The sequence below is a fragment of the Mus pahari genome, chromosome X, assembly GCF_900095145.1.
Source record: "Mus pahari chromosome X, PAHARI_EIJ_v1.1, whole genome shotgun sequence".
Taxonomy (NCBI): domain Eukaryota; kingdom Metazoa; phylum Chordata; class Mammalia; order Rodentia; family Muridae; genus Mus; species Mus pahari.
Window position 1 is genome coordinate 47,383,870 of NC_034613.1, and position 18,970 is coordinate 47,402,839.

Consider the following 18,970-nt stretch of genomic DNA (forward strand, 5'->3'; position numbering starts at 1 on the left):
GCCATGATTTTGCAAGGCTCTACTGCAACCTTTCTCCCTGGCTGGCTTCTCTTATAGTCTTTCTCCCTGGAATACTACCTGTAATAGTCAGGGTTCTCTAAAGTCACAGAACTGATGAGTAGTCTCTACAGTAAGGGAATTTGTTGGTGACTTATAGTCTGTAGTCCAACTCCCAACAATGAACAGCAGCAGCTGTGAATGGAAGTCCAAGGATCTAGCAGTTGCTCAGACCCACAAGGCAAGCAGACGAAGAAGAGAGAATCTTCCTTCTTCCAATGTCCTTATGTAGGTCCCAGCAGAAGGTGTGACCCAGAATAAATGTGTGTGCCACTATGCCTTTAATCCCAGATGACCCTGAACTCAGGGAACTCCCTGTCTTAATCTTCTGGAATTCATAGTCACTATTCTTCAAGATCTCCATGCCAAGATCCAGGTCAGAAACTTGTATCTCCCAGCCTCCAGATTAGGGTCACTGGTGAGCCTTCCAATTCTGGATTGTAGTTCATTCCAGATTTAGTCAAGTTAACAACCAGGAATCGCCACTACACCATTCTTCCCTCCTCTGCCCTGTTCCTCCGTCTCCAGCTATCTTTGTTCACATTCTGTGTTCATGCCATTGAAAGCTTCAAAGTCAGATCCTTCAGGAAACCCCTGTTCCCACTTCCATGTCTACAATATAGGCTCCTCCTCAATGCTTCCAGAACATTCTGTATTTCTTCTCTCACGGTATTTATGATAACACTTCTTTTCCTCTTTTACTTATTCCTCCACTGGAATATAAGCTTTGGAAGGACACAGGCTATTTCTATTCTTATTATTGAGTCTGTACATAGCATAAACATTTTATCATTTTTCCAGTACTGATGACTGATCCCAGTGCCTCTTGGTCTTCTTTTCCCACTTACCCCAAAAAGACTGTTGCTATTTCTACAATCTTTATTCACTTAGAAATTCTTTCTGTTGTATTTAAATTTTCTAAGACTTAGCAGCAGACTAAGTGAGGCAGATTATGTTTTCATGTCAATCATGTTGAAAACAAAATTTTAGTCCATAGTATAGGATGACTCTAGAAGAAATGGAAGGTGATGGATCAAGATGTATCTCAATAATATAGTACTATCCTAGCATTTACTACTATGTTTAGTCCTGAGTACATCCAAAAATATGTACATGAGGCAGGTGGATAGGGTCGGGAGCTTAGGAAGTCAAATGCCAAATAGTTATACTACCAGTGGAAGACGCAGGCCAGAGCATCAGACTTCTCCAGAAATAGGTCATTGAGGACACCTAAGCAGTTTCCATAGATTTCTGGAGACAGAAAACAGACTGTGTGGGTATTAGGAAGGCAAGCGTTTGGGGAAACATGCAGGGAGACTTTATTACTCTCTGAGCCATGGAAAGCAGACGGGGGAAATTCTAAGTCAGATCTTCTCAAGATGTGATGATTTGCTGGGCAGTGGTAGCATACACCTTAGTCCCAGCACTCTGGAGGCAGAGACAGACGTATCTCTGTGAGTTCCAGGCCAGCCTGATCTACAGAGCAAATTCCAGTACAGCCAGAGCTACACAGAGAAACCCTTTCTCAAAATCCAAAACAAACAAACAAATGTGACAATTAGGTCATGTGCAGTAGCTAAGGGTAAGGGGGTGGAATCCTTAGAAAGTGAGAAGTGAAATGGGCCTTCTCTGAAACAAAGTATCACATAGCGGCAAACACACCAGGCCAAGCACATAAAACGTAAGAGTGGCACAAGGCCTGCCAGCCCTTGGGGAAAGGAGAGGTTGTCTAGATGAACAGTATTAGGTAAGAATTCCTACCTAGGAAGAAGCCTCTGGTAGCACACACCTGAAGATCGGAAGATCTGGAATGAGAAAGTATGATGGGGGATTAAAATACTTTAGGGTTCATAAGTGAATAAAAAGCAGATGATGGGTGGAGATATGAGCAAAGAGGAAATGATTTTCAAGAGCTCACAAGTTCAAAGGCCATGAGAAGACAGGAAAGACTGGACGGACAATTCAGGTCACAGAGACACAATGAAAAAGATTCACTTATTTGCCAGCAATGAAAACAAACTAAGATTGAGGAATAGTAGGAAAGATTTGAGTGAAGGACACATGCACTGTGCTATAGATCCCTCAAAATAACAACTTTGTAAGCAACATAAAGAAGGCTGTCAATTGGTCTGGAGAGGCCTACTAGGGCCCAGATCCAAAAGGTCCTGAATCTACAAGGACAGAGAAAAGGACCTACTATCCTCAAGTGGAGGATGGTGGGGAGGGGACAATGATACTGGGCTGGATAGCCCTGGGAAAAGATATTTGACACAATGCCCAAGCACTTGAGAAGATAAGGAAAGAATGGAAACCAGAAATGAATTTGATAATTTCTTTTAGCAGACATTTACTGAGCAAGTACTTTGCACCAGGTATCAGTCATAGCCTTTGAGTGCTTTCACAAAGTTCTTACACTCTAGTAGGAAGGACAAGTCAATCCCAGGCACTTAAACTTCAACACGGGAGTAGATGGTCTGTAGCAGAGAAAGGTGCAGAAAGGGTCTTAGCATTGATGTATGGCACAGGGGTCTGTACAGTGTACCATAATGGAGCTCATATGGAGAAGCCAGTTGGGGTTTTTGGCTTAATCTGAGTAAGTATATACATCTTCTAAGCTGCTACTTTTTTTATATTGTCACTTTTGCATTTTATAATGAGACATGGACATTTTTCAGATTTTAAGTTTACATCACTGTGGTTAAACTCAAACGTAAGCCAAAAAGAATAAATAACATGGCTTGTTTGAAGGAAAACGGATCCATTATAAGGTGTTTACCTGCCAGGGGGGAAATCTTACCTTGTGGGACCTGCATGTCCTCGACATTAGAGAATTGTGCAATGGAAGCTGTTTGTGCTTTGTTAATGCTGGCAAGTCACCTTTTTTTTTTTTTTTTTTTTGTAAGACTCAGCATGTATTATTTGAAAGAGATTCTTTCCTGATAATAAAAGTAAGGCATAAGCAAAGTTGGGAGAAAAGTATCAGAGCTCTTGTAAGACTCCCCCCCCCAACCTCGGATTGTTTGCATGTGTGTATTTCTGCATGTGGGTTCATGTGACATCAGATCTCCCAGAGCTAGATGTACAGGTGGTTATAAGCCTGAGATGAGGGCTAGAGACTGAACTCAGGGCCGCTGCAAGAGCAGCACAAGTTTTCACCACTGAGTCATCTCTCCAGTCCCTAAAGAAGATTTTTAAAAAGCCATCTTAAAATACCTTTTGTGAGCTAGTGAACATTATGGCTCAACAGTCTTATATCCAAATAATTAAAGAACATGATAATAGAACATAAAGTCCTCCTGAGCAGTACTGTTCAAACAAAAGATAATAAACCAGCCCAATGCAGTTAATTTGCTAGATAAGAGAGTCATAACAACAACAACAACAACAACAACAACAGACTTTAATGAAAATTATAAATTAGGAAAAACTGGTTTCTAGGTAATGCTCCTCCCCGACAACCTCCTAAAGTTGTACAGAATTCTCATTTGGGCCCCAGGGTTCTGTACCCGTGCTGTATAATCCCTTTCCCATAAGTATGGGTGGGACCTGTGACTTGCTTCTAGTCAATAGAATATTATAAAGGTAATGGATGTCACTGTTGTGATTATGTTACATTATATAAGGTTCTGTGTCAGCAGATTGGACAGAGAGAGCTTTCCCTGCTGGCCTTAAAGAAACAGCTGCATCATGAACAGGTGATGGAGAGGCTTGTGAGCAGGGGACATTAGCAGTAAGCAGATCTGTGGGTGGCCCTCAGCCTTTACACATACAGTCATAATGAGATGAATTCTGCCAGCAGCCTTCCTGAGCTTTACCGAGCTGATTCTTTCCCACTTGAACTCCCAGATGAAAAATGTGGCCTGGCCAATCCCCTGACCACAGCTTTGTGAGATGGAACAGGGAATCCAGCTAATCAGAGCATGAGATAACATTTAAGTATGTGCTAAGCTGCTGAATTTGTGATAATTTGCTACAAAGCAATACAAAAAAACTACCACACGGGTAACCACTGGTCATAAACTTTTATTTAGTCCCTTAGCCCATGTAGAATTTAATGATTTATTTTTATTTTTAATTATATGCATTTGTGTGTCTATCTGTGGGTTTGTGCACATGTGCGTAGTACCCACAGAGGCCAGAAGGCATTAAATCCCCTGGACCTGGATTTCCAGGAAGTTTGACTCCTTCTGAGTGCTAGGAACCAAACTCAGTGTCTTCTGCAAGAGCAGTGAGTACTCCTATCCGATGAGCAATGTCCCTAGCCCCTTCACCACTAATATTTAAAATGGAAATGGGGACTTTTGATGTCTTTCCATCCTTAATTCCCAAGTCATTTCAATAAGCTGGCCTGAATCCTGCATAGAATGGTCTCTGGTTGACTCTTGTTCACACCATCCCCCCTAGCCCAGATTCCCTCTTTTACACCTTGTTCTTTGCCCATGAAATCTGAACTTCTAGACCACAGGCAAGTGTCGCCATGCTGTTTTTACTTGCATCACCAGTTTTGGTCTGTGGTTTATTAACTATCATGGATTTACTTCTGAAATCTTATTTCTGAGAAAACATAGTGTATATCAATCATGTAGAACATATACACAGGATATCTAAAAAACAATATAGAAAACATTTGCAGATATGAACGTGATCTTCACATTGTATTAAAATTGTATACTCATTGAAGCTCAAGATTCCAACTTGTGTACAGCACATTGCTAGAAATACTCTGTATCATTATCATCGTTATTGCCATCATCATCATCATCATCGCCATCATCAGCGTTGCAGGAGACTCAAACTCAGCGCCTCACAGGAGCTGGCAAACATCGTACTCCTGTGCTGCAACTCTACCTCATAGTCCACAGCAGGTGATGTAGCACACGCTTGCAGGATATGCTGAAGAGTTCAGGACCAGCCTGAGGTACAAGTTTAAAAATTGAGTCATATGCAGTGGTAAGCCAAGTGTAGTTGACCAATTACTGAGTACTTACGTGGAGCCAGCATTGGCAACTTCCCTCTACTGAAAATTAAATTTCAGTACCATCGACCCTACATATTTCAACGATTGAACGTCTACTCCAGGTTCCTGGCACTTTTGTGGACGTTCAATGAACCTGAGTTGAAGCAGGATATCACCCATGGATAAACGCTGCACAGTCCTCACAGGGGGTTAAGTATCACAGGCTGGCCAATGTTTCAAAGCCTGAGAGAGCCTGCCCTTACAAAAGGACAGCTTAGGGTAACGTTTCCGCGGCAGCTTCCTTTTTAAGTAGCTACTGGCTGAACCAACCAAGCAAACGACATGTAAACACTGATCAGGAAGAGGGACTAATCTAAAGGAATTTGAGCAAGTCTGGCCAGGAAAGAAGTTTGCTGCTACTGAAATGTTTTGGTCTCAGCCACTGGCAGGATTGATTGATTGTAGTTAGCACAGGGCTTTGTGTGAAGCCTGCCTAAACATCTGTTTCTATGCAACTGTTGCTCAATTCTCTTTTCCTTTCGAATTACCATCTTTGAAGCACGAAAGAAAATCCATCCAAACGACCAAACGAATTACCCCAAAGGCTTCTAAATCCTTTAAAGGAGAATCTGCGCTTGAAGAAGGTCTTTTACTCCCCCGCCCCTTACCTCCAGCATGGGTTCTAAACTACAACCCTTAAGCTTGGCCCAAGTCCCGCCCTTTACCCAGTCATCTAATGAATATGTAAATTAAACATAATTGGCAGCCAATGGCGTGGGTTCTAGTCACATGGTGCTGATGGTAGGTGAGCAGACAGAAGTTGTGTCAGTGAACAGAGAGGGCTCTCAGTCTGGGGCGAGCGCTCTAGTGAGCGTGGACGGATGCTTAGGCAGTAGTCCTGGCAGCGGCAGCAGCGGCGGGCAGTAGTGGTGGCAGAAGAGGGGAAGAGAGACGGCCGGGAGACCGACACACTCACACTTTCAAGTTCCCTTGGAGGGAGAGGAGTTGGGGCTGCAGAAAGAGGCCAGGAGCGGTCCCATCTATCCCATCCCGTTTCCCACTTTTCCTCTTGCTCCCTGGCTCTGCGAGAGTTCAGGATTTGGGTAGCCATACGTGGCATTGAGGGCAAAGGGACCGGGAGAGTGGGGACCAGAACCAGTGGTGTAGTGGAAGATGCCCATCCTGCTGTTCCTCATAGATACGTCCGCCTCCATGAACCAGCGCACTGACCTGGGCACCTCCTATTTGGACATTGCCAAAGGCGCTGTGGAGTTATTCTTGAAGGTAAAAAGAGGGGAAAGGAGATGAAGGGGTCGCTTCTGTGGGATGGGTGGGTTGAACTGAGGTGCTTCTGTAACGTTTGTATCGCTTCCCCTCGTTTCCTACGCGACCCCTCCGTCATCCCTCGCCCCGCAGCTGCGCGCCCGGGACCCAGCCAGCCGCGGAGACAGGTACATGCTGGTCACCTACGATGAGCCTCCCTACTGCATCAAGGTAAACAGGCCAGCGGGGGAGCGGTGGGCGGGAAGAGCGTGCGCGTCCACTAGCCTGGGGCTGCTGATCCCTTTTGCCTCCACCCGTGGCGATCCTGCGTCGCCCTGCGGGACCGGCTGGAGTGAGGGGCGCCGAAAGGCAGGAGGAGCAGGGCGGGTGGCGGCGGTCGGGGGTCGCAGAGAGGGGCCCGGAGTTGAGCAGCCGGTGTAGAGAAAGCACGGGAGGGCCGAGTTCCTAGCACGGCTGCAGCAATCGCCTCCGAAGATGGCGGACATTTTGCTTTTGTATGAGGCAGCCAGAGGCAGGGTGAGGGCGCTGCTGAGATGGAAAGGAGGGAGGGGAGGAGGCCGAGGAAGGAGGGCTCAAGGCCCTTGGTGAGGCTGAGGCCCCTTCGCCTGGGACTCCGCCCCGATGTGCTCCTAGCCCCGCGCGGGCTTTGCTGCCGCCCGGGCTCCTCCTCTGGTCCCTCCTTCCATCCCTCGGCCCGCCCCGCCTGGGCTTCCTCTCCCTCCTCCCGCTCCGGTCCGCTTCTCCTTCACCGCATCTTCCCCTCCTCTTCCTGCCAAACGCCGGACTGCACTAGCGCTGGCCTCCCAGAGCAGCTCCTTTGCATTCGAGGCCCTGGCCCCCGCACCTCCCGTGCCACCACCAGCTCGGAACTGCTTAGCCTTTGCAGCTCCCAGACCCTGCACGCTCAGTCAGGTTGAGCACAGCTCTCAGTTAACCTTAGGGACAGTTGCTGTTTCATTGGAAATTCCTGCGAAGCAACCACTGAGTGTTTGGGGGACGGGGGTGAGAGGGGGTGCCCAGGCAAAACCTTCTTAGGGAACTGGCTTAACAGGGGCCAGAGTGTTTTAGGGAGCAGGCCTACCTATTTGCATCCGAAATTAGGTTTGCTCTTTGCTGTTTAGGGATTTGCCAGGGGGCATTTGGACTCTGAGCAGAAGCACTAGACCAAGTCAATGATTTGATTCTCAGGGTCTGACCCTTAGCCTCGGTGGGCTAGTTATTTGTGTTCCCATGGTGAAGAGATAAAGAACTGGTTCGCCTGCAGTGGCTAGATAAGAGGAACTCAAACTGTTAAATCATCCTGCATAAAGATCGTGCTTGCATGTTGAAATATTGGAAGGTTGTAACCATTATCCTTGATGTCTTTCACTGGTGCGTCATCCATCCGTCCCCCATCACCCCACTCCTGGTTTAACTCAGTAAATTAACAGGAGGTTCAGTCAGGATGTGTTGTAAGCCCTGGTTTAGTGAGTTGTTACCTCTCAAAGTAAGTTTGCCAGAATGTTATTTCACACATAATGAAAGCGAAGATACTGATTTGGTAACTCTCTGCTTTGATTAAAAGTTTAAATTGCAGGCTTTTCCTAATACTATTCTGGTTTCAGCTCGCTTGTTTTCAATTTTTATTTATCTACCAAAAAATCGTATACTTCTTGTAAATATCTTATGGTTTTAGAAATGCCAGTTTTCCAGGCTAGCCTGGGCTAACATATTGAGAACCTAGAGCTGGAGACATAAATTTCAGTAATGGAGCACTTACAGTTATGACGCTTTGCAAACATTCTATCCGTACCATAGAAAAATAAAATAAGATCCATGTTTATACCTCTTGACTACTAATGATAACAGTAAGAGCCTACCTTTTGTAGTGTGCCTATTTGAAGACATACTCAGTAATTTGAAGCAGTGGAGGGGATAAGCTCCAAAATCAGTTCCTATCTATTGCTTTCTTTCAAGGGACAGCATTTTGCAAGGACTGACGGTAGTTCCTAAAATAGTTTTTTGGGTTATAGGAATTACGTGACAGTCTGTCCTGGAATCACATGCCTTTAATCCCCAGTACACAGAATGCAGAGAGAAATGGACCTTTATAAGTTTGAGGCCAGCCTGGTCTACTCAGCAAGTTGTGGGACAGCCAGGGTTCTATAGTGAGACACTTTCTCAAAATAAATAAATAAATAAATAAATAAATAAATAAATAAATAAATAAAAGAAAGAAAGAAAAGAAAAAAAGAAAGAAAAGAAAAAAAGAAAAGAGTCTATAACAATATTTACATATTCTTTTCCTTTGGCAGGAAGAGGTTTTGCCCCCCCCCTTTTTTTTTTGGTTTTTCGAGACAGGGTTTCTCTGTATAGCTCTGGTAGACCAGCCTGGCCTTGAACTCAGAAACCCACCTGCCTCTGCCTCCCGAGTGCTGGGATTAAAGGCGTGCGCCACCACACCCGCCTGGTTTTGCCCCATTTTAACAGTCATTATTACATCTTTAATCCTAGCACTGGAAATTCACGGCTCATGCTATTTCTTTTCAGTGCTAGAGATTCAACTCTGGCTTTTCTGCATACTAAGCAACTGTTCTGCTACTGAGCTACAGCCCAGCCAGTGTGCTTATTTAGATTTGGTTCCCCCCACTTCTTTTACTCAGTGAATTACCCTGAGTTGCCATGCAGTTGAATGGCTGGGTATTTTAGCCACATGTTTATGAAGCTTTCAATATTTGCTTGGAAGAGAAGAAAATGTTCGGTATTATATTTAATGGAAATTTTATTGTAGTTCTTTATCTTCTCCTATGTTGCATTCTACAAGAAGTATTCTACCACTGATTTCTTTCACACACTTTCTCCTTTCAAGTGTGTGAAGATACGTTGTGTACTATGTTTAATTATTTTTTTTTAATTTTATGTCCGTTGGTGTTTTGCCTGCCTGCATGTCTGTGTGAGGGTGCCAGATTCCTTGGGACTGGAGTTATAGACAGGTGTGAGCTGCCATGTAGTTGCTGGGAATTGAACCCAGGTCCTCTTGAAGAGCAGCTGGGTGTTCTTAACCACTGAGCCATCTCTCCAGCAAATTAAACAAATAAAAAAAATAAACAAATTTCTATGTTTAATTATTAATCACTTAGTCTTAGTTCTTCATTTTGCCTACATAAAAGGAAAGATTAAGTATCTAGTAATATTTTTGTGCTTTACGAACATGACTATTGGTAGACCATATTTAGGTAAGAGTTTTCTGAATTTCCATTTTGGACTTTACCTTTCTACCTCGCCCAACCCTCTCCTTTGCTTGTGATAACCTCGTTCTTTTGCTTTTTAGGTTATAGCTTGCTTAGAACTTCTGGAATTTTAGAGCATCTTGTGACAGTTTTCTTAAAATTCAGTATAGATTTTCACGTTCTAGTAGCTGGGAATCCTATAGGACTGTTTTTGGTCACACATGCTATCAAAATAGGTCTTTCTTTGACTGTCAGCTGGCATCTTAGTTTCTATTTAAAACTTTATTCTCTCTTAGGGTCCCAAGTGATGGTTTGGTAGTATTTTATTGGTAGCAAATTGTCCTGCAGAATAAATAAAGTGTCATTTTCACTTTCTCTGAGGCTGCAGAAACATTGCAACATTTTACTTCTCAGATCTGGATTATATCCAACTCCAAATGCTTCCAAATGAATTTTATTTTGCTAGTAGGTCCTCTTCTGTTGCAGCTGTAATAGGCATGAGTTGTGCATTTGCTTAGGAGATTTCTTTTTAACAGGCATGCAGCTCTTCCCAGTATATCCATTTACAAGCTTTGACAAGAAATCTTGTGCGAAGTTACTGCAGCAGGAATTTTTCACTAATGTATGTGGTTGAGTATGTAAATATAGTATTTTATCAAAGACTTAGTAACTCTCTACTGCATACTTCTTTGCATATAGCTGTCTACTCTTTTAATATTAGTCATACCTGTTCCATGCTATGCTATGTGTATTGATGCAATTAAGTTTCATTTGGGGACCACGTATAAAATGCAAACATTATGTGTTAAATCTCTTGTTAGTGTTGCTTCATAAACATGTTTCATCCATGGAGTTACAGTATTAATGTTCTTTGTATGTAGTACACTTTCAGTGTACATAGCTAGATACTCCTGTTTAGTATTATATAATATACTATATATACTATACAGTGCATCCTTAGAAGATGAATGCAGTACAGGGCTTTTAAAATGTTGTGTGAGAGCTTTGTGGCAATAATTATAGTTCTCAATAGTCTTGGCTGAAGTTCTGCTGTCTTGTATGTTTTGTTTTGTTATGAATCATAATTTCCTTCTATTCTGTGACTGGGAGAGGCAGGCTTGTCAGAAGAAAATAAGCCACTAGCCGGGTTCTCTCCTAGTGTAAGTATTTGAAATGATTTTATAGTTGAAGTAACTTTATTAAAATTATTTTTATTTAAAGGAGTTTTTTTTTTAACATAACAGAATCACCTTTCTAGAAATAGTTGAAACGTGAATAAATAGTGGTCAGAAGTGTTATAAATAAGTGATAATGTTTCAAAGAAACACCCTAATCTAGTAATTTAAAAACATAAACTGTTTGAAAAAGTGAGCATCTTTCTTGGATATGGTTTTTCAACATTGTGTGGCTACTCTTTTTTTCTTTTCTTTTTTCTTTTTTTTATTTTTTATTAGATATTTTCTTCATTTACATTTCAAATGCTATCCCTTGATTACTGGTGTCTGCATGCCTTTACCAATGTGAGCCAGAAAGAGAAAGAATTCTAGCTTACCAACTGAGAAAGTAAACTCAAGATTTTAAAAACTGATACATGTAATAGACATTTATTAGAATTTTGACTAAAGTATTAAAAGAGCATTTGTTGTTGTTCCAAACAGGGTTTTTCTGTGTAGCCCTGGCTGTCCTGGAACTCAAAGAGGCCCACCTGCTTCTGCCTCCTGAGTGCTGGGATTAAAGGTGTGCACCCACAACTGCCTGGCTAAAGGAGCAACTTTTTGTTGTTGTTGTTTTGTTTTTTGTTTTCTTTTTTCCGAGGCAGGGTTTCTCTGTGTAGCCTTGGCTGTCCTAGAACTCACTCTGTAGACCAGGCTGGCCTCTAACTCAGAAATCCGCCTGCCTCTGCCTCTCAAGTGCTAGAATTAAAGGCATGCACCACCACTGCCCAGCAAGAAGCAACTTTTAATGGACTCCTCCATTGTGGTTAAGAATCTATAGAAATGCTTTTGGGGTGAGAACCATCTTAGGCAACACAAGGTTCTTTTGAAACTCTAAATCCCAAAATGCTCAATTCAGTTTGATGATGAATTGTTTCCCCCACCCCCGTGATTTTGCCCCCTCCCTGCCCAACAAGGTTTCTATGTTGCTCTGGTTATCCTGGAACTTTCTGTAGATCAGGCTGGCTTTGAACTCACAGAGTTCATGCTGCCTCTGCCTCCCAAGTGCTGAGATCTTGCCTAGCTTGATTTTGGCTTTCTTTCACACTTCCACTCCTCCCTAGCTATTTGAAGCATCTGACAATAGTCATTGTAAATTATCGAAAACAAAAAAGGGGGATGGGATGGGGACTTAACTCTAGAAGGCTATATCTCTGGCCAAGGTATAATGGTCTGAGTACAATGTTGAGATTAGAGATCAGCAGGAAGATACAAGGAGAACACTGACGGAATTGTAGGGATCTACTTTCTATCCTAGACCTCTCTTACTTATATCCAGCCATTCTTTAAATGTCAACGTTTGCCACTTGTCACCAGAATCACTGGTGTAGCTGACATTCAGCTAGTCTTGTCCCCTAGTCATTCTTCCCTGTCATTGCTAACAGCTTGTTAATCTTTAAATAAAGTGAAACAGACATCTCACTATGAAAATCCTTCAGGCACCGGGCATGGTGGCTCATGCTTGTAATCCCAGCCTGGCTTTGCATATTGATATTTTGTCTCCAAAACAAAACTAAGCCCTGAATGATGGTTTCCTCCTGGGATTCCAGTACTTGGAAGTTTGAGGCAGGAGGAGTGCCATGAATTCAGCTATCTCTTTTTTTTTTTTTTTTAAGTGACGTACACCTTTATTTTTTTCTTTTAATTATTTTATTAGATATTTTCTTCATTTACATTTCAAATGCTATCCCGAATGACCCCTATACCCTCCCCCCACCCTGCTCCCCTACCCACCCATTCCCACTTCTTGGCCCTGGCGTTCCCCTCTATGGGGCATATAAAGTTTGCTACATAGTGGATTCAAAGAGCCTCCACACAAAGTAAATAAAGAGAAAAAAAATGGAGAAGTCCTTCAGGATTTTCCATCAGAATAAAGTCCAAACACCTTGGCTTAAACACTAGTCATGGTTTTATCTGAATGTGTGTTACCTTTCCAACAATGTCTGTCTATTTTCTTCTCACACGAACCCAGGCTCCAATCACCAAGAGAAATTAAGCCCTCCTCTCCAAACTGGTTATACCTCTAACTTCTGGGTCACTGTATATACATTGTTCTCTGTTGCTTGGATGTCCTTCAACTCATTTTGTTTTGTGTGATCCGATAGATTACTCGGTAGCCCAGACTGACTTTGAATTCATAGCAGTCCTCCAGCCTCAGCCTCCAGAGTGCTGAGATCACAGACTTGTACCACCATGCTGGGATTTGTTTTGCTCTCTAGCCTCCTGCCTCAGGCTTCTGCGTGCTAGAATGAAAGGTCGATATGCTGCCGCACCCATTCAGCTTCAATCCTTTCTTGTAGATTCTGTGACATGATCAGGCTCCTCTTCCCCACGTCCACTCCAAGGAGTATAACAAGTTCCCTTAACCCTTTCTCCATACAGCCTCCCCTCCCCCCACTGCCACTGCCTGTGCACTTAGCAGTTTATTACTGTGTGTGTGTTGGTATTCTGGGACCCTGAATCCATGGCCTCATAGATTCTAGGCAGTTTTACTCCTGAGATACACCCACAGCTCCTAGCATGTTAAATGTAACAGTGTCCATCTTGACCTCCCTAATATGAGCATCTGAACATAAGGATGTTTGTACCTCTAGTACTAGATAGTGCCTAGGTCTTACTAGGTATTCAATGGGAAAAAAATATTTCTGGCAATGTGTACATGCAAAAGTTACCCCCATCTCCACCAGCATCCCCATTTTTAAGATTTTTTTTTTCTCCAGATAGTAATCACCATTAACCATTCTAATTTTCCTTTATCTGCTTGCCATCCCTCTTTCTTGCAGGGAAATGCAACTTTTATTATTGCTGTGATATGATCAAAATGGTCATTTCCCAGGGTGGTCTGATGGTGCCTCCCTATCTCTGCAGTCTAGGCAGACATTTCTATTTATTGAGCAATGTCTGCGCACTAAGCTTTGTTATAGAGACTTAGGGTAATACCAGGAAACACCCAGCTCAAAGGGAAACCGGGAAGGAGTCTACAAGACTCTGAGAACGCAGGTTATTTCATTACAATTGGGAGTAGTTCAGACAGAACGCAGGAGACTTTTGAAACTGACAAGCTACAGTTTGTATATTTCTTTTAAGAAGGTGTCTGAAGTGGATTTGGAGAGAAGTGGGGGTAGGGTTTATCGTCGGTGCCTGTTTGGTTATGATTTTACAGCATTCATCGAAGTGGGCCAGGGTGGAGAGGAAGTGTGGAGGTGGGGTAAGGCAGAAGGTTTAGTGGAAGTTGTCTTCTCTTTAATTAGTGCTAGCTACTTGAAAGTGTTTCATCCTGGCACTGGAACTGGGGATGTAGAAGGCCAGGTGCAGGGAAGGAGAAGGCAAATATTTTCCTTTTCAGTTTGCCTTTGCTTCTGGAAGAGAAAATGAGCTGCTGAGAACACAGGGTTCTTAGTTTCACAGTGACCAAACAAGGCAGCTGTTCTATGTCTTGGGGTGAAATGCGCTTTCTAGGGAAGGGCCAGAGTGTATGGGTGGGGGTGGGGTCTGAATAAAGAAAAATTTCACTCCTTTAATTTAGATCCTTAATCGAGAGAGTCTCCCGTTCCCTTCGCTCCAGTTCAACAGCATGGATACAACAGTTCCAACAGTGTTGGAAGCCTGGGATACTTATCTCTTGAATTCAGGGTTGCAAGTAGTGATTGACTTTCCAGGGCTTCCTTCCCAGGCAAGCCTTTTTAACCCATAGAGGTCACTCAGCCACAAAACTGCTGTGTTTATTGTCTGTTGGTAAATGGGTTTGGGTTTCCAGTCTGATTTGTTAAAAACACATCCTCTCAAGCCACCGTTTTCTTCCTCAGAACTCTCTCTGTGCTGGGTGAGGCTATGGAAAAGGCCCCGGCAGAGACAGCAAGGGACTGAGGGGGTAGAGGTGGTTGGCATGTCTTTTAGCTGTTTACCCTCCTTCATGTGAACATCTATCTGCATGTGTCACTCTGGTGCATGTGTGGAGGTCAGAGGACTTTAGTTCTCTCCTTTCCACTATGTAGAACCAGGGATAAAACTTAGGTCACCTAGCTGGGGTGAAGCACCTTTTCCCAACGGCCTATGTCAGTGGTTCTAGAGTCAATATTTTTCTATTGTTGGCACAGCAGTTATAGCCACTGAGCACTTTGAAAGTGGATGGTTTATAAATGTGCTGAACAATGCAAAATATAGTTAGCTATATTATGTTAAGTAAATGGCATACAATTCCAGTTTTGTGTGTGTGTGTGTGTGTGTGTGTGTGTGTGTGTGTGTGTGTGTGTGTGTATGGTCTTACCGTATTGGGCAGGTTGGCCTAGAACTCCTGGGATCAAGTGACTTTCTTACTGCTAGCTGCCTCTTGAGAGGCTGGGACCACAGGCACATGTTACCAGTCCTAGCTTTTATAGTTTTTAAAATGTGGTTGCTTGGAAATCTAAAGTTCCATGCATGTCTCACACTGCAGTTCCAGTGAGCAGTGTTTCTCTGTCCTCTTTCTGAAGGTAGTTTCTGAGGTTCAGGCCCTGGAAATTGTTTCTGAACGAGGCTCTTTTCTCTCAGAGTCCTGTTTAAAATGAACACCATCATAAAGGCCTCATTTATACATGAAAGGTTATCTTACAGTTCAGAGTTGATGGCTCGATAACCCTCAGCTCTGGGGCAAAATATAAAAGCATCCTACTATTCTTGGCTGTACTGAAAGCTAGTTTGGTTGCTTAGATTTTTGGATGCAGTTGCCGACCCAACTGGTTGGGTTAGAATTTTTTTCCCTGGGCTAAGTATAATATAGTATACGTGTGAATGTATCTAACTGATAGTTCAGGATTCCATTTACAGCATGTGTTCTTAATGTTTCAGGCTTTCAGTGTTATTAAAGTATATACTCTGTCCTTCCTTAGATTCCCCTAGCTACTTAGTTCCAGATTCTCCAGGAACTGTTTTCTGCAGGAAAAGTAAGATAGGATACACTTTTTTCCAGCTCAGCATAGTGCAAACCTAAGAAACAAAAGGGAGTTTGAATTATTGCTCTCACGGAAGTTTATTTTAATGCTTTTTGTTCAGCCCTGTCTTATCATGGGAAGTCATCAGAGCCTTAAAGAGGAATGCATCGTGGTGGTGGGGTGGTCCACCTGACAGGAAAGTGCCAAAGATTCTTATTTCTGGGGGATTCAACTTCCTAGTGGAGTTTCTAGGGCCAATCTGATTGCATTATTACTATAAAGGCTCCAGTTTAAAGAATAAATGTGTAATTATAAAGATGCTAGCACAGATAAGCCTGTTAATAACATGCAAAATATTTGGGAGGGGCTAGAGCATGGCTCAGTAGTAATTATTTAGAGTATGTGAAGCCCCAGCACTATAACAAACCCTTTATTTTAAAGACATAGATCATTTAATAACCAAGTTTTGGGTCCTCCTAAGTCTTATTTTATGGCCAAATGTATTGTCTAGACCTTATCATATGCCATATGCTTCAGATATGAATTGACTCAGATCTGTTTCCTTGAAAAAATGCATGTTTGCTTTCTAATAATAGCAGCTGACAATTATTGAGCAATGCTTATATACAGGGCAGTTTGCCAGTGAATATAAAGTGTTTATTTAGTTTATCTCCCCAGTCAGCCTATGTCATAGGTATTATTATCACAACTTCATAGATAAGTCAGAGCCATTTATCTGGGGCCCAGAGAGGTTAAGAAACATAGCTGATAGCAAGATACCTCTATTCCAGAGTCTTCTAATATGATAGTGGATTGTAAAGCAATCACCCAGCGAGGGAAAATTAGTACTGCAAAGGTTTTTATTATTATTATTACTTAGCTGGCTGTTTCTAGGTGAGTATCATTTTGCATTTCCACCGTGGATAGATCTCACAGCTGGAGCCCTGTTTAGCCCAGGTGTAGAGTTATTCTGATTCTGAGTGGTCGGGACTTGTGATAGTGTGTGTCTTGTATATTCTGTCAAGTGGGGAGGCTGAGTAGGCCTGTAAGAACAGCACCAGGCTTGGCAAAAGCAACCGGGTAGTTCTTGGTTACCCAGGGATGACTAGACTGACTGTTTCTTTGCTTTACCAATCGCCTGATAACTGTTTCTTCTGTAGAAAAGAAAAGTATTTTGTGCTCTCCACAGAAGCCATTTGGTATCTTCCAGTTCGCAACCTGTAGTTGAAGCAGGATTTTTAAAGCTCTACATGCACCGAACTGTGTATGGCTGGCTCTGTGCCTCTCCTGTGGCTGGTAAGGGCTACATTTCATCCAGTGCCTCCATTCTCCTCAAGCCGTGGTCAGAGAGTTCTCTCTTTTCTACTTGGATGGCTTGGAATTTAGATGGATTTCAAAGGACTGGATTCTGGCATCCGGTTTCTCCCATCAAGACCACTGAGGACTTGGTGGGAGAAACATTGCACGAAGACTTTTGTGGCAATGTGCTACATACCCACAAAAAACCTGAGCTTTGGATCTTAAATCCTATTCTCCTGATTCTACAATTCATCAGGGCTCACCATGCTCTAACCCAGCAGTTTGCAAGCCATGGGCTGTGACCTCTTTGGCAAACCTCTTTGTCCAAAAATGTTTACGGTTCATAACAAGAGCAAAATTACAGTTATGAAGCAGCAATGAAAACAATATGATGGTTGGGATCACCACAGCATGAGGAACTATAATAAAGGGTCACAGCATTAGGAAGGTTGAGAAGCAGTGGTTTAATTACTTATGTCCACTCCTTGGCTTGAATAATTCAGTAAATTTCATACCAAAATCCAAGCTTTGGGACTTGAATGCTATTGAACAAAAGACTTGACAGTTTTCTTTGTACAGCCAAGGAATACTACTATTGAGAAAAATATGGTTTATTACAGTCTTAGGGGTTCTTTCCTTTGGGACTCCTTGGGCAAGGCTGAAATGATGGCTCACTGGGTACCAGCAGAAGCCACGCAAAAGTTGGAGGAAAGAAGTGAACTCACCAAGTTGTCCTATGCCCTCCACAGCTGCACTGAGTCACATGGACCCACATGCTTTTCTGTCTTCCCATCCTTGTCCTAGCCTTTTAAAGTTTTTTTCCATTGATGAATGCATCCTGCTCTTTTCATAGTTTGACATATTCCGTCTGCATGGATGCTTCTCCCCTTTCTGTTTTTCACTCTGCTATCTCAAAGGACTATAAGATGTCCTCTGTGGCTAGCTGTTCTAACCATCAAGGCACAGTTACGGCACCCATGGATTGAAAACTTTCTGTTGTCCTGTTTTGCATCAAATCCCATAGGATTTAAAGCAAACCACGATGCAGCTTTGATTCTTTCTTTCCATCTTTTTTTTCCCTAAGGTCTAGCTGGTGTTCCTTTAACAGGCCTCCTACAGCTTTAGCTTCAACTCACTTTTGCTGCCCTTATTTCATTTCAAGCCCTCAATGTTTTGATGCTTTGAGCGTTATACCAACCTTGTAATTGGTCTTCCAGGGACCTCCCATGTTCCTACCATCCGTTCAAACCAACCGTTCATTTTCTTTAAAATTTCATTTTCCCACATCATTCTCCCCATGAACCTTCAAAGACTCTTCATGCCTGTGGGGGCCAAGTCCAACTTTCTCTGGGTTTTTAGAGCTCTCTGGGACCTGCTCCATGTGTCTCTCTATAAATTTATACTTCATCATTTGTGGCCTAACACTTCAGCCAGACCTGTCTCATATACCTGCTGGGTGTGACTCTCTGTCCTAAACCCTTAGAACCTCACTTAACAAAGGACCTAAGAGATCCACAGCCTGGCAGCTAAAGGACTGGGGTGGGGGGAGGGATCAGGAAGGAAGTGAACTGAAAGGTTCCCATTAAGGGTGTGACTTGAGGGGATGATGTGACAGAAAGTGCTTTTAAACTGTTGTTATACTGGCGAGAGGCTCCGAGGGAATGGGGGAGGGAACTGGAGTATGACCTTTAGTGGTTTATTAGCCTGAACCAGACCAGAGCACTTTGGTTTAAATTGGCCTGAAGTTGCCTAGAAGCACATTTGTTTAGTGAAAAGGCCCACTCTCTGCATTTCTGTCGCCATGGAAGAGAGCCCACATAACTAGGCAATAGGCTGGGATTCTTGGGTTAGTATCAAACATTTAATTCAGCCATGGCATTGGAGAGTAAGGAGCCCCTTCTGCTTCATTTCTTAAAGAAGAATGTCAGTGATGTGTAAAGCAGATCTCTCGTTTCCATGAAAATTTCCACACGTATATAAACACTGTAAATTTTATTTCTCTCTCTCTCTCTCTCTCTCTCTCTCTCTCTCTCTCTCTCT

The 18,970-nt window shown here is 42.9% G+C and overlaps 1 protein-coding gene across 2 annotated transcripts in view; it reads left to right on the forward strand.

The window, feature by feature from the left end:
* The first annotated feature begins 5,820 nt into the window (after positions 1-5,820).
* Positions 5,821-18,970, forward strand: part of LOC110313357 (integrator complex subunit 6-like) — a 55,988-nt gene continuing 42,838 nt past the window's right edge. Inside the window, exons 1-2 of one of the 2 annotated variants that reach the window (XM_021187444.1) lie at positions 5,821-6,298; positions 6,431-6,508. In XM_021187444.1, the coding sequence (XP_021043103.1) occupies positions 6,188-6,298; positions 6,431-6,508 (189 nt within the window). In that variant the 5' untranslated portion in view covers positions 5,821-6,187. The remainder of the gene's footprint in view (positions 6,299-6,430; positions 6,509-18,970) is intronic. The other variant, XM_021187442.2, reaches the window with a different exon arrangement.